The following is a 21,735-nucleotide window of genomic DNA, read 5'->3' as shown; positions in this document are numbered from 1 at the left end:
GATCGATAAGCGTTATACCTACCAGATCGTTATTGGTGTTGGTGGATCCCTTCGTGGCGTCATTGGTGTTGAACTCCCAATCCGAGCAGGTACTGATGGGAGTAAGATCGCCACTGATGTCCAGAGTTGCATCCTTGCTGATCGGGGGTATCTTGGCCGGGCTTTCCAGATTGATACTGGCTGCCAATTGATCGTAGTTGAAATGCGACCCCAGCACGTTCAAATCGTTGTCGATTACGGGGAAGATCTGCGGCAACTCATCGCGGTTTCCTCCGCCGCCCGCAGCCAGTGCGATGCTTCTAAGGTATAGAGAATTGGAATAGGTCGTAGAATCGGAAGCTGAGCGCTTTCTTACCCATCATTGCTGGTGATGCTGGCCGACATATCGCTGCTGGGACATCCACGGGAGAACATGTCACTGTAGTTGGGCGACGAAGGGCCACCACTCGACATGGCGCTGATGCTGCTGGTCATACTGGAATGACCACTCCAGCCTTTGCGTCGGGTTTGTGGAAAGTGGAGTACGTATTAGGACAAAGCAACGATGAATGGGGAACACGAACAACCACCGTACAAGTACAAACAGTATAATCTAAGAGGTTGTCTTATGTATCGAAGAAGACTCTTTGTCACGTCACTTCGAGAGCAAGAATCTTCTGCTACGAGTGATTCAAAAACAAATGTTTTTAGTGCAGAACAAATTCATATCAACGGAAGAAAGTGATGAAGAATATCCACTGAATTTGGAATCAAAGTATCAATTATAATTCTATAACAAAAATAATACGAACTCAGCAGGGAAAATCTTCAAATTCAACAGCAAAAATAACAAAAACACATGATCCTCAAAAAAACATCAATTATGATTTAATCGCTTCTACAACAAATTGAAAGAAATTATAAGCCTCTATAGAACGTAGTACAGAATGTGTATTTAAGCTTGTGACGTCCCTCTATAGATACGAAAATATGCATCACTATCACAATGAGCCCCAGTTAGAACCTAGGATACATCAGTCGCTCGGAAACAAAAACGGATTAATTCTCCAGTGCCCTACGAGTATCTCCGAAGCAAGCAAATAGGAACATGAAACAATATGTATTTTTCGCGAATGAAAAACCACCTACTTATAAAACTGAATCGATTTTAAGGCTTACACAAAATAGAAGCTGGGATAGTGTCAAGGTCACTTACTCGCCTGCGGCAGGGCCGCAGAGTCCGGAATGGCGGCCGGACTTGGCACCGGGGTGGGCAGCGGCGTCGACGGGTATTTGGGCGGTGACGAGGCGGGCGTCTTGAACAGCGGCCCGGTCGTCATTTTCTCCAGGAAGTTGTCCAACTGGCGCAGCGACAGGGCATTGTGCAGGGTTTCCAGCGGTCGAATCGGAGGCACCCCACCGAATCCTTCAAGTGCTTAAACCGAACACAACAGAACAGGTTGGAGAGATGGTGTGATGGTGATGGCGGTGTTATGTTTTTTTTTGACAACGGATTTTTTTTTTGCAAATTGGCAATGAAACGGGATGCGCGGATGGCGAGAGGATGTTTTGCAAAGGGGTTTATCCAGAAGCGGATTTTAATTCAGGGGGGCGGGGGAGGAGCAAGAAAGGAAATCAAAAACTTCGTCAATAATGGTTAACTTAGAATGTTGGCAGCGTTAAAATAAATTAAATTAAGTAAAAGCTGGCAGAGCAAAGGGCTGTTGAATCGAACTACGCTGTCGCTGGGATGGGTCATCACTGGGAAGTGGACGTTTGGACGCTTTTACCATAGGCGAACCCCTTGTACGGTGTGCCCTTTCACAATATATAAAAATTGCAGTTGAGATTCTTATAAATTATAGCGTGACTTTACTGCTCTGCCGGTGGACGTATAATTGACCCATCAGCTATGAAGTTTCATATGCACATGGGACAATTATGCTTCCACCGGCAGTGCTGGTGGACGTATAATTTTTCTATGTGCATAAGCAAAGTTCCTTCGGCAACGATTACTTTGAACTTACTTACCTTACCAATCAGGCTAAGGCCTTGTTGTCCTCTGCTGTCCGAAGAAGTCGTCTCCACTCTACTCGATCCATGGCCACAGTTCGCCAGCCTCGTAGTCTGCGAAGGGTCCGCAGGTCACCTTCTACTTGGTCGATCCACCTTGCCCGCTGCGCGCCTCTTCTTCTTGTTCCTGTTGGGTCGCTTTCTAGAACCATTTTCACTGGGTCGTCGTGCGGCATTCTTACGACGTGCCCAGCCCACCGTAGTCGCCCAATTTTTGCAATGTGGACGATGGATGGTTCTCCAAGCAGCTGGTGCAATTCGTGGTTCATTCGCCTCCTCCACGTTCCGTCATCCATCTGCACTCCACCGTAGATGGTACGCAACACCTTCCGTTCGAAAACACCAAGGGCGCGTTGGTCCTCCACGAGCATAGTCCAGGTCTCGTGGCCGTAAAGGACCACCGGTCTAATCAGCGTCTTGTAGACAGTCAACTTCGTGCGGCGGCGAATTTTATTCGACCGGAGCGTCCTCCGGAGTCCAAAGTAGGCACGATTCCCTGCCATAATGCGTCTTTGAATTTCTCTGCTGGTATCATTTTCGGCGGTCACCAGTGAGCCCAAATACACGAACTCATCGACCACCTCGATTTCGTCACCGTCAATCTGAACTCGGGGTGGGAGGCTAACATTGTCTTCCCTAGAACCTCTTGCTTTCATATATTTTGTCTTTGATGCGTTGATGGCAAGTCCAATCCGTCTAGCTTCAGCCTTCAGTCTGATGTACGTTTCCGCCATCATCTCAAAGTTCCGTGCCATAATGTCAATGTCATCGGCGAAACCAAGGAGCTGGATGGACTTCCTGAATATCGTGCCACTCGTGTCTATCCCAGCTCTTCTGATCACACCTTCTAACGCGATGTTGAACAGCAGACACGAAAGTCCATCACCCTGCCGTAACCCCCTTCGAGATTCAAAGGGACTCGAGAGTGTCCCCGATACTCGAACAACGCACGTCACTCGATCCATCGTCGCCTTGTCCAATCGCGTCAGTTTATCCGGAAATCCGTACTCGTGCATAATCTGCCATAGCTGATCTCGATCGATTGTGTCGTATGCGGATTTGAAATCGATGAACAAATGATGTGTGGGCACGTTGTATTCGCGGCATTTCTGCAGAACCTGCCGAATCGCGAAAATTTGGTCCGTGGTAGCGCGGGCACCCATGAATCCCGCCTGGTATTGCCCCACGAACTCTCTTGCATATGGTGACAGACGGCGGCATAGAATTTGGGAGAGTACCTTGTAGGCGGCGCTCAGCAGTGTGATCGCGCGGTAGTTGCAGCAATCCAACTTGTCGCCCTTTTTGTAGATTGGGCATACGACACCTTCCATCCACTCCTCCGGTAATATCTCCTCCTCCCAAATCTTGGCAATTACCCAGTGCAGCGCTCTAGCCAGTGCTTCACCACCGTATTTCAATAGCTCACTTGGTAGTTGATCTACACCAGTTGCTTTGTTGTTCTTCAGCCGACCGATCTCCTCCTCAACTTCTTGAAGATCAGGGGCCGGTAGCCTGTCGTCTTCTGCGCGTGCTCCAAGGTCTGTTGCCGTGCCACCTTCGTTTTCTGCTGCTTCACCGTTGAGGTGCTCGTCATAGTACTGCTTCCACCTCTCAATCACCTCACACTCGTTCGTGAGAAGGTTACCGTCCAAGTCCTTGCACATATCGGCTTGCGGCACGTAGCCTTTGCGCGAACTATTTAGCTTCTTGTAGAACTTCCGTGTGTCGTTTACGCGGTACAGATTTTCCATCGCCTCGCGATCTCGATCTTCCTGCTGACGCTTCTTCCTTCGGAAAACCGAGTTTTGTCTGTTCCGCGCTTGTCTGTATCGCTCCACATTCAATCTCGTGCGGATTACTTTGAAACTTCGTCCAAATTCATACATCATATTTCTCGATTACTTGTTCAAAGGGACGTATCTGCTCTTAGCACTCCCAGGCTAACTAACGACAGCATCTTGTTTGGGAAACATTACGCTTTCTGATGGTGGTGTAAGGGCTAAGAATTTCGACAAATTGACGTTTGAATCGTTGTTTACAAAAACAGATACGTCCATTTGAAGAAGTAATCGAGATTTTCGTTTTTACGCTTCTTTCAATGCTCAAATTAGTGCAAGAGCGGTCGTAAGTACACGGCTTACTGTTCTTATGCTTGAAGCCACTCATAGTTGGTTGCAGTATGGGCATTCAGAGAAGTCGTCTACACGGCCAATGAGAACGACCCAAATATGAGTTTAGGTTACTCATAATCGCCAAAAGTGCAGGAACTCAGCGATGAATAAATTTGTCGCATGTTTTTCTGTGGAAAATCTGCCGAAAAATGAGGAAAATTGACAATGAATTTACTCAGTCTAGGAGTAGTACCAATAGACTGAGTGAATCCAATCTTTATTTTTCTCACATTCGGGATTTTTTTTTTCCTGGACAAACCTGAAAACCAGGAAAAACCTGGAAAAACGTGAGGCAAATCTACTCATCGCTAAGTTTCTGCACTTTATATGTGATTAATGAGTAAACTAAACTTAAATGTGGGCCGTTCTCATTGGCCGTGTATATCATGTATGCAGTGTTGGAAAAGTTCGCGATATTTCTCGAAGTTCACCAAGGGAAAAGTTCGCAAGTCATAGTGAGTTTTCGCGAACTTTTCCATCACTGCATGTAGGTATGTATGATTTTCCTAAAAGTTCTAAATTGTCTACAGCCAGTACACAGTAGAGAGGGTCTAGTATAAGAGAGGAGCGGATTCAAAACAAACTGCCCTGGCAATCTATGCCTAGGTGATTTCTAACAACACTGGCAATGCAATCAAGATAGGCGCTGCTCGATTGGCTCTGGCTTTGACAGTTCGTGTGGCTCAAAACCTAAGAGAAGAGGTGACAATACGGGGACGAAAATGAACCACTTTTCTGTCAAACGTGAACCAGCTCCTGATTGGCCGATTTCATGTGCGTAAGATATAGAGCTTTTTGACGTTTAATCGGCGCACACTACTGCACCATTTAAATCGAACGAGTGCGAGCGAGAGAAAGACGATTAAACGTCAAAAAGGTCTATAGATAGGGATAGATAAAGATAGAGATATAAATAAAAGAGGAAGAAGCCAATTGTCACATCTTCCTCATAGCTCAACACCTGCCAATCCGCCCCTCTCTTATACTAGATCCTCTCTAGTACACAGTAATGGGAATTTTGCAGGAATAGCAGACTTTTTGTGTTCTTGGTGAAGTTCGTGTGCTTAATTTTTTTTTCTTTCATAGCGGTAAGCGTCATCGAGAATATGGAAACCGGTGGAAACTAACGATTTTAAATTGGCTCATCGATTAGCTTGGACTAAAGATAGTACCAGAGCTGAGCCAAAAAGTTGAGCACGTTTTTTCGGGACCTGCTAGGTCACACGAGTGGAACTTCGGATCAGAAAGTGGCTTCACTTGTCATTTGCGAACACTAGCGCACCTAGCGGTAGAAGGCATCTTCTGCCTGCAGTTAAGATAGGCAGCATGCTATGATAGTGTGAGTGCACATAGAAAGCCTGTATGGAACGCTACCAACACATTGCTTATTGAGCAGACAAACGAACCACTTTTTGATTCATCGATTTGTTTGCACTTCCCCTTCTGTTCTGTGCTACAAGTCTTATAGCGAATTCGTTTATTATCGGGGTTAACACCAGTTCCAACCCAGTGCGAAACCGAACTTTTTGTTAGTGTGAACCTCAACCTGAGCTAAGTTTTAAAAACAAACGAGCAAACTGACGTTTGTCAGAAAACAAGCAGACCCAATCTTGATACCCGATCCAGGTTGGAACTGAATAATAAACGAATTCGCTATTAGAGTTACCTCTATATGGTAATATGGTAAAATCGTTAGTTTCCACCGGTTGGTACTAATCTTTGCGGTATCTGCTAGCTCCCGTACCTTCACTTTTCGGTCAGCCAACTCCATTTCATGTATTTTTTTTTTTTGACATTGTCCTCTGTAACCGCACCGAAGTGTCTGGCGCTGCGGACTTGATTGGTAGTGGAGTTGCGGCCACCACGAAACTCTCGAATATTTGACGGTGTAATCAATAATATTTATCCAGCTTTTCTTTTGTTTCCTTCGCCGTTTTGCCTCTCAAAAACTAATATTTTATGAGAGAACGAAAATCGTTTTTATCCATACTCAACATGATGCCCAACACGTCAACAACAATCAGCTGTCAAAACAAAACTAAAGACAGTATCGCACTGAAATTTGGCATGTCTGCCTTAATATGAACGGACTACAAGGCACCATAACCTTTTTGCAGTAGCAGCGCACATATTCAGCCCACCTAGTAGTTCCAAAGAGCCTGAACGAAATGTGGCGCTTGCGAAGATCTCGTGAAGATACGATATGACGGAACATTGATACTAATTGTGTAAATTTGTCCAGAAATTAGTTAGGATAACATATTGAAAAATGTGTTAATTGCTAGTGAACAAATGTAATGTTGCATCGAAATACTTTAAATTGTGTAAAATTTAAATGGTTCCTCATTTCACATCCGTTGAAACATTCTGAACGGCCATCCCGTTGTGTCCTGATGAATGTAGGCGTCTTAGTGGAATACGTGTATAAAGAGCTAGAGAAGGATTCCTTCTCTCTCTTTATATTTATCTCGTTGTGGTTATATCACATCATTGCTAATAATGTACATATCTATATCTTTTCCGGTACCATGGAGTCAACAAAGTAAGTGAACGAAGAGCTGCAAAATGGAGCACATGCAATACGACAATGGAGTGATGCTCGTTAAGAGAATATCCGGAGACACTGTCCATTTTCCGCATTGGTGTTCCGGTTTTATAAGACGCAACTAGGAACTCAAGATCATCAAACAAAGATAATGGACGTCGAAATATCGTAGAACACATTAGAAATAAGATGGGAGACTTTCGAGAGACTAGTAGCGATTAGCAGTGACGCAGAGAACGATAACGAGTTCACAAATAAATAGGCACAAAAATTGGACAGAAGAAACAGCGAAAGTTGGTGAGATCGTTTTAAATTTTTAATTTCTATTTTTGCTCATATATACAAAACAATGCTGGGATTGGGAGGAACCATCAGGGCACCCAATTGAAGCGATTTGGATGGGGAGAGTGAAATTGTCAACTCCCTGTTGTTAACATTTCGTGGTCCACACTCATTGGGGTATCCTTCTGTCCGACGGCTCATTTTTTGACCAATTCAGGGGAAACATGTCAGAAGGGTATAACTCGAAACGTAAACAATGACTTTGAACGTCGATTTCTTACGAATGACAACACACCCACTCAAACTAACTAAATCATCTGACTGAAAAATGTTTGTTCTATGAGCTGGTGTAGTCATATTCCGTGCGTGTGTGACGTGACGTTCAAAGTCATTGTGTACGTTTTGAGTTATACCCTTCTGACATGTTTCCCCTTGCCGGCGCCGGTGGTGTAGTGGTAAGCGTGACTGCTTTCTAACACCCCAATGGGTCTGGGTTCAATCCCAGCCGAGGTCGGTGGGATTTTTCTGAGGCATAAAAATCTCTGGTCACGTCTTCCTTCGGAAGAGAAGTAAAGCCGTTGGTCCCGGCCCATGTGTGTTGTGAATGGGTGCGATATCCTACGCAGGTGTGGAAGCTGCCTTCCTGCACATTCGATTGTCGTCAATGGATGGCAATCGATGTCCGTCGGTGATTGGCACTAGATTGCGGAACAGAGACCGACGTTAAATAAACGAAAGAAGAAGAAGAAGAAGACATGTTTCCCCTGAATTGTATAATCATGTGACTGGAAGGAGATTCTCTATCATCCCGTGGAAGCGTATAGGTGAATTTACCTATCAATCCACTAAACCCGTTTTTGGCCCTTCATACAGTGACAAGTTGAGGCCAATCAGAGCTTGATCAAATCAAACAGTGAGCGCCCACTGCTATCGAAATTAGTTTCCGTACGGAAGTTCTCTGGACTTCTTCTCGAAAATACTCTGGACTTCTCGTCGGAAGGTATCTGAACTTATCTTCGGAAGTCTTCAGAACCTCTTGTCGGTAGGTTTTTGAACTTTTCGTCGGCAGTACTCGGAACTTATCGTCGTAACTTCAGGGAATTTTAATAAAGTTTTTGTCAAAAGTTCTTATCCGAAGTTCTCAAAACTTCTCTTCGGAAGTTCTCTGCACTTCCCGTCGGAGCTTCAGGAAATTTAAATGAAGTTCTGTGAATTCTGTTTTAGAAGATCCCTGCCGGAAGTTCTCTAAACTTTTCGATGGAACTTCCAGGAAGTTCTGTGAACTTCTTGTTGGAAGTTCCCTGAACTTCTCGTCGGAAGATCTCTGAACGTCTCATCGGAAGTTCAGTGAACCTCTTATTTGAAGTTCTCTAAACTTCTCAATGGAAGCTCGTTGTACTACTGGTTCTAACTATACAGCTATCCCCCGAAGAACGCCGTACCCACTGAGTTGCACCCACCGCTTTTTCTCTTTTTATCTAGTTCGTTTATTTGTAAGGCTCAATCGCGTTAGCTTTACGGAGCCGATAATTCATTGTTCTTTGTTTGTAACAAAATTCACTTAATTCTATGTCTAGTAGGAGTTGGGCCGATTACTCGCGGCTTACTCGAGGTTAGAGGGGTACATTGTCGAAGGATAGGAAAAGGGGAGGAGCTTGGGGTAGGGTTTCGTTGTCTCATCAGAGTGATGTCGCCAGTATGAACGGTAGTGAGGTTCTAGATTCGTCTGGAGTTCGACCGGCTATGGTGACCAGTGGGCGACGATGAGACTCATCGAGACGGGGGACAAGACAAACAAAAAAGACCGCTTTTTCTCGGCGGGGTTTCAACCAATGGAGAACTAGTCACTCGCAGAAAATCAGAGCGCTTGGTTGAAAAACCACCGAGACAAAGCGGTGTGTAGAACTCAGCGGGTAACGCGTTCTTCGGGGGAAAGCTGTACGGGGAACTTTGATGCTGTTCTGAGAAGTTTAGGGACTTTAATTATTATATAGGGATGGACTATATGCTTCTGTTTATGCTGCTCTTCTCGATTAACTTCTCGTCAGAAGTACTGTGAATTTCTAGTAGGAAGTTCTCGGAATTTATCGTCAGTAGTTATCAAAATTTCTTGATGGAAGTTCTCTGTACTTCTCCTCGGAAGTTCTTTGGATTTCTCGTCGGAGATTCTATGAATTTCTCCTCGGAATTTCTCTGACCTTCTCGTTGGAAATTTTGTGAAGTTCTCATCGGTAGTTTTCGGAATTTTTCGTCGGATGATCTTAGAACTTCCTTCTTCACTTAATTTCTCCAAGGAAACCTTGATCTTCTCATCGGAAGTTCTCTGGTCTTATACTCGGAAGTTCTCTAGACCTCTCCTTGACAGTTTTCGGAACTTCAAAGAACTTAAATGAAGTTCTGGGAACTTCTCGAAACTTATCCTCTGAAAATCTCTGACCAATTCGTTGGAACAGGGTGGAAAGTGAATTTCCATTTTGAAATTCCTGGTTTTTTCCTGGTTTTCCTGGTCAATGATTTAAAAATTTCCTGGTTTTAACAACCATGTTGGGGTAAAGTTGGCTTCGGCAATACCTTAACCTATTATCGTCAGGGGTACCCCCATCCTTGAGAGCTCAATTTTGGCATGTGGATACATTGTGTTTCAGAGCAACTATTGGCCAAATTTGAGTGCTCTAGGACTTTGTTTACCCCCCTGACGATAATAGGTTAAGGTATTGCCGAAGCCAACTTATCCCCTATTAAAAATACAATTAAAAAAATAAAATAAAGTGAATCCTTGTACCATCGTTCTTCGCGAAAAAGGGGAATTTCACAAACCAAAATAAGTATTAAGGTTCTTGTGAATGCCCGTGAAATCTTTATCTGATTGTTTGCTGTAAAGAAGCTAGTAGGGAACCGCACTACTTTGTTCGTCTTGTTTACGTTCGTGTTTTTACCATAGAATTTGTGTGTGTAAATCTGGTTTTTAGTGTTCAAAATTGTGCGTAGGGCCATTTAAGCGACAGTTTTCAAGATAGACGCACATTTTTACCTAGCCCGTACGATGTACGCGGGGACTTGAAGTATGTCTCCAAGTCCACAGGCAAAAATGTGCGTCCCTCTTGTTGCTCATAAACTGACTGCGGCTGTGGAATAGTTCTAGCGACGTTTTCATCACTACCTAAAGCCCCACGTCGCGAGAGCATTTCCAGTCGATGGTGTGTTATAATGCAGTTCTTCTTTACCCAACTATTGTGTTGCTCGGTGTTACTCTGGACTGCGGGCTCACCTTCAAAATCCATCATTATAACGACATCATTTCCCGAGCCAATCGCCAACTGGGTTTTATTTTCAAAATTGCCGATGAGTTCCGGGACCCGTTATGCCTCAGATCACTTTACTGCTCACTTGTGCGGTCTATATTAGAATCAAGTGCAGTTGTATGGTGCCCTTTCCAAGCCACTTGGATCGCTAGAATCGAATCTGTTCAACGAAAGTTTGTGCGATATGCCCTTTGTTTCTTGAACTGGCGTGACTCATCGAACCTGCCACCGTACGAGGAGCGTTGCCGTCTTCTGGGCATCGAATCGCTAGTGGTGTGACGGACGGTCGCTCAAGCTATGTTTGCTGGAAAGCTTCTCACGGGTGACATCGACTGTCCAATGTTGCTGGCCCAGTTAAATATGTATGCTCCTGAGAGACCTCTTCGTCAACGCGAATTTCTGTTTTTGGAGCCACGAGGCAGAAATTATACGCAGAATGAGCCAATTCGTGCAATCAGCCGACAATTTAACTACTTTTACGAATACGAATTTGACTTTAACGTATCAGCAAATGTGTTTCGTCACCGGTTACTTGACCGTTTTCGTTTCGTTGACCATAACTATTTAGATTAAGTTTTATTCATTAAGACATTAATTGTCAGTTGAATTATTAAATAAACAAATAAACAAATAAACTTCATCGTATCATGGCGCCTATTTCCGTTCTATGTGCTAAAACTATAATAGCAAATCGTTTTCACTCATGCTTTTGCAAAAACATCTTTGCTTACAAGATTAATTACGATTGACACTGAAACATTTGCGATAACTTCAGGGAAGATCTGTTAACTTGTCGTCGGAAGCTCTGTGAATATTTTTTTGGAAGTTATGCGTTCTGTGAATTTTTTGTTGAACTGTGTGCTTCTGTTAACTTTTCTTTAAGTTCAGCGAATTTAACCTGAAGTACATAAACTTTCGCCTGAAGTTCAGATAAATTTACTGAAGTTCAGATAATTTTGCCTGAAGTTCAGCGAATTTCGCCTGATGTTTGGAGAATTACGCCTGAACTTCAGAAAACTTTGCTTGCAGTTCAGAGAACTTCCTTTTAAGATCAGAGAACTTCCCTTGAACTTAACAGATCATTCATAAATTGCATAGAAACTTTTTAAAGCTCCTTCCGAGTAGTTCTGCGATCTTCAAGGAAGCATTGTAAACTCTATAGAAGTTCAGCAGTGTAAACTTAAGAGAAATTCTTCGAATATCAAAAATTTCTGAGAACTTCTCCGAATTTCCGAAACATCAAGTTTAATCTAGTGATCTTCACATATCATGTCTAAGCAGTGTTGGAAAAGTTCGTGATATTTCACGAAGTTCACCAAGGGAAAAGTTCGCGAGTCATAGGGAACTTTGATGAACTTTTCCATCACTGTGTCTAAGGTATGTAACCCTCGTCTAGGGTGACAATTAATAACCCACCCTTTTAACGTGTTTGCCACGATCGTGTGCCTTGTCTGTTATGATTTGTTTTTGTTTTGGTCGCACGCTCGGCAACATATTCACCACTGCTTTATTTGTAAATATTTGACTTTGTTGTTTTCTTAGTAGATTTTATTCGTGTAGGCATGTTTTAAGGATTAGAATGTAGTGTAAAAATTATCGATTTAAATTGTCTCGCGTTTAGAATAAAATTAGGTCCCGTTTATCCCCCCGCTGCAAAAGAAGGCGAAAAACTTAAGCAGCACAACATTCGAGCGCGGTTGCAGGAGAACGATGGCGGTTATTGTATTATTGTGACGTCGTTTCCTCGACCAGTGCCGTGGTTCGTGAGCTGCATAAGTGAAGGGTGTCGGATCGCCGTCAAGGATAGCTAAGCGTAAAGGATTCTTTCGCTTCCCGGCTAACCACCAAGGATCCCCGAACACCCACCGTCCTCACTGCGGTGGCTCAGCCAGTAGAACCAGTCTCGCCACCGCAGTTAAGAGCCAAGGAGGAACGAAGAAGGCCGAACCGAAGGAGCGTTCGCCTGGGTAGTGCACTGCGGTGACTACCGGGACCATCTACGGCGAGTAGTTGGTCCGGTGATTCGTCACCATCGTCGCCGGGGGGGTTCCGATAAAGGAGCCTTGCTCATTCCCCCGGCAAAAAGCAAAGGAGCGCTGCTAGGCAGCTCAAAGTGTTGAAGGAGAAAACGCTCGGCACAGACCGTGTCTGGAGCCGACGTGAAGCAGGACGAACAGCAACCGCCGCCGCTATCGTCGAAGGCCCGAGCAAAGCTGAAGATCAAATTGAAATCAAAATTTGCTGTTATGATGTAACTTATTTTGAATACTCCAGTTGATCTCATTTTGGTTGACTTAACGGTTAACACAGCAAAAATGAGAGCAAAATTTTACACTGTTGAAGCAGTGAAATCAATGAAATCAATTTGATTACTGATTTTGCATTCTTAACTTTTAACTGAATACGGGTCTGGAGTAAATGGTTACCATTCATGTTTCTCAAGCTGAAAGACTTGGGCTCCAATCTCACCCCGGGCAAGTCACGAATGACCTAAAATGTGTTAAACAAATCAAATGAACAATAATCATTAGTTCAACGACAGATGAATTTCAATTAAATTTTATTTTTTTATTTTTTGTTTATTAATTTATTTGATAAGGCTCAACCGAATTAACTTAACAGAGCCGAGGATTCTTGGTCACTATACAATACATCTTAAAGCTATAGTCAAAAGGTACAACACAATAAACACTTTATCTTCCGCATCAATTAATTTTTAAACAAGACGTAAACAGCAGAACTTCAAGTTAAGTTGCTTTCATTTAAAAAGTCTTGACTGCATAATGAAAGCACAATATGATATCAGACTTATGTCGCAACATTTGAAATCAAAATTTGTTTTCATTATGATAGGAACTGCAAACTTTAATATCGATTTGCTTTCATTTTGTTAACCGACTTTGCTCGGGGGGCCCCACCGAGTGACACCGAGGACAACGAGGAGAAAAGGGAAAGGTTAGAGAATAATAGACGTCTTAAATTGCATTTCTTTTTCTATCGTTAACGTCCAAAATCCGAACGTCTTTGGGGGAAGTACTGTGCTCGTAGCCGCCCCGCCGGGGTAAATCGGGCCAGCTATAGGCTGGCAGGTAAGCCGCAACTTACAGGTGGAGGTGACATGTTACTTCATTATAACCGCAAGCCACCTCACATCTCTGCATTATGCATACCCTCTCTAAAGTTTACAGGAAACTGGTAAGAGTACTTGAAAGTTTGTAAAGCCACTCTGAAGTAGGGCAGACTTCATCAGAACGCAGAGGAATTTTCTTAGGGTAGCAGAGCTTAGCTGAAGTTCGCAAAACTTCTCTCTGAACTTCTATGATGTATGCAGAACAGTTTTGAGATGTTTAATGTAAGTTAGAGAACTCTACTGAAGCTATTTGAAGTCTGTTGAGCTCAGCTGAGTTTCCCATTACTTCAATGAAGTATGTCATTTTTTTTCTACTTACGGCAGATTGGTGAATAATGCAAGGCTATGACGGACTTTATGGGAAATTGTTTTCTTTTTAAATGGTTTTCAGGGGTTGCAATATGTTTTTTTATTTTTCCTAAAAAATTTAGGTTTTTTACGCAGCATATCAAAAAATCAGCGATTTATTACTTTTCGTTATATTTTTTTTAAGTTATCAAGTTTTGGGTTTTCACTCAATACTCCTATTTGACTAGACTACCATGAGTAAAAAGCTGAGCATTTTCAACCCAAAACGCAAACCAGTAGAACATGAGTATTTCTGATTTGAATGAAACATTACTCATCAATTCGCTACTACCAATGGTTGCATTTTTCATTTAAATATGATTTTGCATTACCTTTTTTCAAAAAATCATAACATGAAAATGATTGATCGGATGAAAATTACATCTGAGAAAAAGTTAAAGGTAATTATATGTTCTTTGAGAAAAAAAAATACACTGAGAGAAAAAAATCAATAAAAAACATAAAACGTTGATTTTCTCAAAACACCCTCCCTTCGATTTTTTTTTTGTAAAGAAAGCTGAAGTAGGATAAATGCATCAATAGCATAGAGGTAACTCTAAGACCAGAAGGTCCCGAAGAAACGTGCTGAACTTTTTGGCTGAGCTCTGGTACTCTCTTCGGTCCCAAGCCAATCGATGCACCCCTCGAAACATAGGCAAATCCACGAACCCCTCATTTTATCTGTCAAATCTTCATAGCGAATCAAAACAAACATAGTGTAGTACTAGAATTCCGACTAGAATGGGGACGTTAATCGTTTGCTTGGGACGAATAGGCTAGTCAAGTAGTGAGCCAATTTTAAATCGTTAGTTTTCACCGGTTGCATTGCACTAACGTACCAACCCTATTGGTGCGTTTACCCTAATGTCCTAAAATTTGGTGAAAAGTGTAAGCTGGTAACTTGCTGACGATGAGCATCAAAGAGGATTCCGGATGTTTTCGCACATGATAAAATTAATGTCACCCCGAGGCACATCAAATCCTATCGGTGCGATTTAGATTATAAAAAGCATTTTCATAAAGCTCTTTCTAATTCCTGTAACTCTAGATTTAAGATTAAGATTAAGTGTGTATAACGCAAAAGATAACTTGGCTCTGTAAAGTTTATTCGATTGAGCCTGTACTAATAAATAAATTAAAAAAAAAAAAAATAAGCTCTTTCGAGAAGTTTTTGAATATTTCGGAACCCATGAGTTTCGTTTTGGACGTGGAAACGACAAACTTTTTCATACAAGTGTGCATACAAAAATGGTTCGTTTCGACTTCCACAATGCGACCCCAGTTTCCGGTGCATGATTTTGACAAGAAGACAACCAAATCGATGTGATATAAGACAGTGCAAGACAATTGCAGAGGATTTTGCAATCTTATGTCTACGTTGTGAACCATTTTCCCGTGAAATGGCATCCCACCCAATGATGCCTACCGCAGCTTTGGATCAACAGATCAGCAGTCCGCCCGATTCAACATCCCTCAAGATCCAATAACATACCTCAGCTTTAGGTAGGAACAAACAAAAAAAAGAAGGAAAATAACAGTAATATCCAGTGTACAGAGAGTAATTACCTGACGGCGAGGCCGTGTTTGGAATCATATCCCGCAGATTCGGCGCCGACGAGCTTCCACTGATGACCGCGGTGCTGAACAAGCTGTTGGTGCTGGTAGCCATCTTTTTCCCGAAGCCCCCTAGCATTTTAAAGTAGCTCATCTGGCCGGCAATGCTGTGTCGTTGACGTCTTACGGTTGCGCCGCCGCTGGTGGACGAATGGGACGAACCATGGGAGGACGGACCGGGACCACCACCACCACCAACGGCAACACTGCCGCCTCCGGACGGATTCGTGCTGCTGTCTGTGGTGTACGATTTGACGAATTTCGAACAATGAGGTTTACGGTTAGGTGCAAGGTTACTGTTACTACTGATGTTAGTTGTTGTAGTTGTTGTAGTGGGGAAAGTGAGTGTGGTAGCGGGAAAACTATCACTACTACTGCTACTTGCAACGGGGGCACAATTTTCAAAACTCTTCACCGGAAAAATCCTATCGAGCAGGGATTGGAAGTCGTGATCCAGGGCTACTGGCTCACACGTGCCTTCTTCAGGTGGGGGTGTGGTCAGAGAAACGAACGCGACAGTGTCCTGCTTGAGGTTAGTGTTAGTCAATTCTGAGGGTCCCGAATCAGATTGATCCCTGGTGGGGGTTACAGAGCTACGGATCGGAATTCCCGGATCGCTGGCTACTCGATACAATGCCAGATGATCGGGGGAGAAAATTGGTTTGGGCAAGACGACCGTGATCGTCTGGGATTGAGACTTTGGGCTGGGAACGCTGAAACCATTGTGCTTCACGTTAAACAACAGGGTGGTTGTGGAACCGTTCTCGAGGATACCAGGCGTATCGACATCTGTCAAGTAATCCAAATCATCGAAGCTTTTGCTAACGAGAGGCGTCGATGAGTAAAGCATCGACTTGTAGCTATAACCGTTGAACGGCATCAATAGATTGTCACGTTCCGGGTCGTTCGAAAAGGTATAAGACAGGGCCCGACTGCTTAGGGGATATCTGTAGTGAAAGGGGTCCAAATCATGACAGGCGCTGTAGTACCGGGACGTTTCGGAGTCTGTATCGGAAAACGACGAGACGTACAGCTCTTGATCGGCTAGGTTGGGCGTAAACTCGCTGATGGAGTCACACGAGTAGGACTCGTGCATGAACAAACTCTGACAGGAAAGTGGTCGCTCGTTCGTGGCCGCTATCGACATCCGAGACCGATCGTCGCAGATGGAGGCAACCGAGTTCGTATTGTAAACCCGATCCGCGAGAATGTTGCTCTCCGGTGTTTTGGGAATTTGGGAAAAATCGATCGAATAGAGCGGAAGTTCGTTCGTGGCCGATTCAAAGATCGGATCCGTGCTGGACTTGACAGATGGCGTTTGGCCTACAATCGGTGTTTTTTTTATTGTTATGACACACACGCACGCACACACAAATACAACGAAACATTTAGGTTAGGGGCAACACAAGGGTAATTAAACAATGTTACAGCGAATTATTAGAACATCAATCCGAAAGAAATTAAACAGTTACCATCAATGTGTTTTTCAATGATGCACAACATCGGTTTTATACAATACCCATTAGAGACATTTTCCAGAAACACAAAAAGAACCATTAATCAAAACAACATAATCGATATGGGAAATAGAAAGAGAAAGAAAATAAAGAGAAAACACAATGAAACCAATACCAAATTGTACCGGGGAACCCGAGTGTGTGTCGGTGTGTCTGTGGGAATATTACAAGGTTAATGTGGGCGGGATGCTGTTTTGGGTTGCTTGAGATTGAGATCAATCACCAGACTTTGGACCTTATGCGGACAGATGCAAGAGAGAGAGAGAGAGAGAGTGAGTGGATTATGTTATAGGCAAAGTCACCCAAAAACTTCGCAGCGATATGTGTTATGCCGAAATCAAAAGGAGGTTAGCATGGAAAATCAAATGACAAAAAATCTAAATCAAAACGAAAACAAGTTTTCAAATCCGTAACCCAATTAACATACTGTAACGCTCTGTCACTAAGTGTTCCTGCCCTGATTGCCAAAAAAAAACGTCCATCTAATCGAGTAATCTAGTCAAGTGTTTGGTGGCTAGGACACGAAACCACGACCGTATAGAGAAATTGGATCACACGGCTTGCTTAGTTTGAAATAATTTAGCTGACCAAAACTTCACGGAGCCGAAAATGCACCATGTTGAAAAACGTCCATTATAAGCCTGAAGTGATCTGATTTCTGTTAAAACAACTTCGCAAAGTGGACAGACTGCACCGGCAGTCGGTGACTACCGAGGAAAGACCCATGGACAATCAAAGATCCGTCACATCCGTCTATCGCATGTACCAAGCTTTGAATGGCCTTCTCACAATTATAGCAGCGGATCTTTCAACTCGGTAGTCGACCCACCACGGCAGCAGCTTCGTCGTCGCAAAAAAGACTTCGCTATTGTGCTCTTCGAAGGGAGGAGAGGAAACGCAACCAAAAAGTTACCAAAAACACGGAACAATTGCCGGCCAGACGAGGCTACACTGACTGTTGTTTGGTTGGTTTGTATTTGCTAATGTAGTATATATGCTTATATAGTTGGAAAGTAAATCAAAAAATGATTATTCGATTCTGGGAATGGGAAAGCCGCGGGCTCAAACGGACGGATGGAGAGCCACGACGGTTTCATGTGCCGGTTGACAATTGCGCAAGGGAATGATGGAAGAAAACAGTCACTACGGTGTTTGTGGCTTTTTTTTTGGTGGGGGGTTTGTGGAATTTTGGAATACAAATAAATTGAAATCGAACGCACAAGAGAACAGAAGACGGGAAACTAGTTCAGAAGGAAAGCAAAGTTGCTAATAGTTGTAATACGTCTTGTTGTATGTACACGTGTGACAATGTAATGAAAGGAACAGTGAAGTTAGAACATAAGAAATAGAAAAATTGACAAACAGAAACAGAACAGCTAAGAAACATATTTACACGGATTGAAATTTCCTGACATCGGTTAACGGATAAAAAAACAAATCGTCCTGCATATATCAGCTTAATTACACACTAAATTTGGATTTAAAATTTCGGAATAAATTAGATTTACGTCATGCTGATTATCAAAATTATCAACAATTCAGCAAAATGCTGTATGAATTTGGTTAACTCAAGGGGTAAGTCACTCGGCAGTTAGATTCGACTCAGCTTGGGCACATTCATCGGCACACTTTCGGCATACCTTCGGTACCTTCGGCACAATCTCGAAGGCATTAGGTTGTTCTAAATAAAATGGGAGCACTGCTGGATAACTGGCATTGAAGTTTGAATATATATTCAGGAACATCCTCTAATTGAATATACCAGAGGAACTCAGACCAATAGTTCACTTTTAGATATAAATACGAAATGTAGGTTCTAGAGTGGGCTCAACAGAAAGAGGCAGTTATTCAGACCCCATTTGCATCCTTATTCCAAATAATGATGCAACTCACACAAAACAAACTACAGAAGTTTATTCATCATCCTCTATAGTCGGTTTCCAACAATGCACCCCATCTTTCCGGCCGTTGATAGACCGTTGTTTTTCACAGCACGGTAGGTTAGGTTTCTGGTCTGCCTTAGAGGGCATTATAAAATCCTAAAACACGGGATTATCATCCTATGAACATAAAACACCAACACCCGTCACTTCCCGCGTCATCCTCAATCCGATTTATCCTAGCGATTTCAAACCAAAACATTCAAGGTGTCAGAAATACCGGGTTGCTGGGTTGGATATTTTACAAACAATCGCAGCTTGCTCTATGACCGGCACAATCGGTACACTTGCGGCAAACTTGCGGCACACTGACAAAAAAGATGACCCAAGATTGGTGTGCCGAGTAGCCTACCCCTTGGGTTAACTAAAGTCAAATGAGGGGGTTAGAAGGAAAGGGGTGTAAGTGACATCGACTTTCTCTTTTGATAGTCACAGCTTTTTAAACAGATTTTGCGCTATTTCTACCCCATTGTTTGATCAAGGAGGTTCTCATCTGCAGCTGAATTATTACGAAAGAGAAAGTCGATGAAGGGAATCAATCAAAGCCACTTACACCCCTTTCCTTCTAACCCCCTCAAACATGTTATTGATGTTTAAGACCTTTTTTTGATTTTTAAGATTATTGATAAAGTCATCTTAGCAGTTTCAAGCAGTGATGGGCAACTGAACCAACCGTGTGCTGGTTCGGGTTTGAACAATACTCCTGTGTTTATGTAAGCGTGTACCCTGGTTCGGTTGAGTTTTCGTGTACCCGGTGTTCTAAATCAAAACCGAGTTGATTACAGAACCGCAGCTTGAAAACCGACAACCGGTGTGCTAGAATTTGTGGAGATCGACAATGCTCACTATCCTCACCTATCCTCACCTATTAAGTTCAGTGTAGAGGCCTTGATTTGAGTGCTCACCTTCTGTGAGCACTATCTTGACCGAGCTGTCAAGATAGGATCATTATTATCCATTCGTTAATTATTTTACCGTTCAGAAATACACGTAAAAGTAAAGTGTTCGCGAGTGTTTATTTATTCCTTTATTAATCCGATTCCTTACGCGGACAGTTCCCTGAGCAACCTACCATTGCCGTCAGGTTATGGGCCCAGCTGGAACGGATTATAAAGTTATCCGGCCAGTCGAGCCGAAGAAGGAAAGTGTGTTCCGCCATTGTGCGAGGTGTTTACCGCGAACGAAAAATATCGACAAAACATGGTGCTGTAAAAGATGGCTGAAACGAAATTCACCATCGTGAAGTTGGGTGGATCCAACTGGCAATCTAGGAAAGTGCGAGTGGAAGCGTTGTTCACCCGGGATGACCTTTGGGACGTGGTGAATGACCCCCTGCCAGAAGAAAAAGACCGCGATGAAGAGTGGAAAGACGTAGATCGCCGTGCAAAGGCAACGTTAGTGCTCCTGCTGTAGTGAAGAATTGTGTTCACGCGTGCGATGTATTCAATTCGGATATCGAAGGAACCTGGAAGCCAGAAGCAATCGTTTAATTCCATCTCAGTAGTCCTGCTTATTTGACTTTTCATTTTTCTGTTCCATTATCAAACTGTCTTTCAAATAAACCACACGTGAATTGGAAGAGCTCTGCTTTCACTCATAAAAGGTTATGGGCACACCTCTACGAGAGAAGCTATGAGCGGTATTCCGCAGTCCAGCGGTGGTTCCGGATTTCAGCACTGGAGCTTCAGAGTCAAGATGTTGCTGGATTCCGTGGGAGTATTGAACACTTTAACTGAAGAGGCAGACCGGAAGGCCAAGTCATATATTGTCAGCTTCCTGGCGAATGAATGTCTGGCGATCGTCTGCGAGAAGAAGACGGCCAAGGACATGTGGAAGGCGCTTGAGAACACCTTTGCGAAGCGGTCAATTAGCACTCAAAACCTGGTGAGAAAGCAGTTGAATCGTCTGAAGTTGAGAGATGGTGATTCGTTGAGACCGCACTTGCTGGTGTTCGAAGACTTGATCCGGCAGCTGAAAACCGCTGGGGCGAAGGTCGAGGAAGCTGATTTGGTCATTTCGCTGTTCCAGACTCTACCGGATGCGTATGACCCCTTGGTGACGGCCCTGGAAAACATTCCTGAGGAAGTGTTGAGTTTGGAGATCGTGAAGCAACGCTTATTGGCGGAAGAGCTGAAAAGAACCGAACGTCACGAAGACTCAGGTGAGATCAAGGCTGCGGCATTTTCTGGAGAGAAGAAACGCAAGTCTACAAAGTTCCAAGGCAAGTGTCACAATTGTGGAAAACGTGGCCATATGAAGAAGGACTGTCGGCAGAAAAGCGGTGAAGCTAATTCGGCAGATCAACGGAATGCAGTAAGCTTCATTGCAAGTCGCAAGATTGAAAAGGCACCAAGTGGAAAGGTGGTATACAAGCTCGATTCGGGTTCAAGCGACCACCTAGTGAAAGATTTGGCAGTATTATGGGAAATTCGGAAGATGAAGCAACCCATTGTGATTCAAGTAGCGAAGGACGGAGAAACACTGGTATCAAAAACGGTTGGAACCATCGTCGGAAGTAGTAACAAGAACACTTCGTTGAACATGAAGGATGTTCTCTATGTCCCCGAGCTTCGCGACAACCTGATGTCCGTTAAAAAGTTGGTGAAGGCAGGCGTTGTGGTAATTTTCTGCGGTTCCGTTGCGGTTCTCAAGAAAAACAACAAAGTCATTGCTACAGCGAACTTGAGAGGTAACCTGTACGAGATCGAGGTAGACATTCCAGTGTCTTCGGCAAATATGTGTCAAACTGAAGCGACCAATTTGTGGCACCGAAGGCTTGGACACCTGAGTCAACAGGGAATGAAAGCGATCATAAGCAACAATCTTGTGGATGG

At 43.4% G+C, this 21,735-nt stretch overlaps 1 protein-coding gene across 12 annotated transcripts in view; it reads right to left on the bottom strand.

Moving 5' to 3' along the window:
* LOC135704803 (inositol hexakisphosphate and diphosphoinositol-pentakisphosphate kinase-like) overlaps nt 1–21,735 on the bottom strand; it is an 84,451-nt gene that overhangs the window by 1,163 nt on the left and 61,553 nt on the right. For 6 of the 12 annotated variants that reach the window (XM_065226313.1, XM_065226308.1, XM_065226310.1 and 3 more), the window contains 4 exons: nt 15,397–16,767; nt 1,196–1,414; nt 356–494; nt 23–299 (listed from right to left, as the gene is read on the bottom strand). In XM_065226313.1, coding sequence (XP_065082385.1) covers nt 23–299; nt 356–494; nt 1,196–1,414; nt 15,397–16,767 — 2,006 coding nt within the window. Of the gene's footprint in view, nt 1–18; nt 300–355; nt 495–1,195; nt 1,415–15,396; nt 16,768–21,735 lie in introns of all 12 variants that reach the window. The other 6 variants (XM_065226318.1, XM_065226316.1, XM_065226317.1 and 3 more) reach the window with 3 other exon arrangements.

The sequence above is a fragment of the Ochlerotatus camptorhynchus genome, unplaced genomic scaffold, assembly GCF_037179485.1.
Source record: "Ochlerotatus camptorhynchus isolate MF236.1 unplaced genomic scaffold, CSIRO-AGI_Acam_v1.1 ptg000248l, whole genome shotgun sequence".
Taxonomy (NCBI): Eukaryota; Metazoa; Arthropoda; class Insecta; order Diptera; family Culicidae; genus Ochlerotatus; species Ochlerotatus camptorhynchus.
This window is presented reverse-complemented; position numbering and strand designations above follow the sequence as displayed.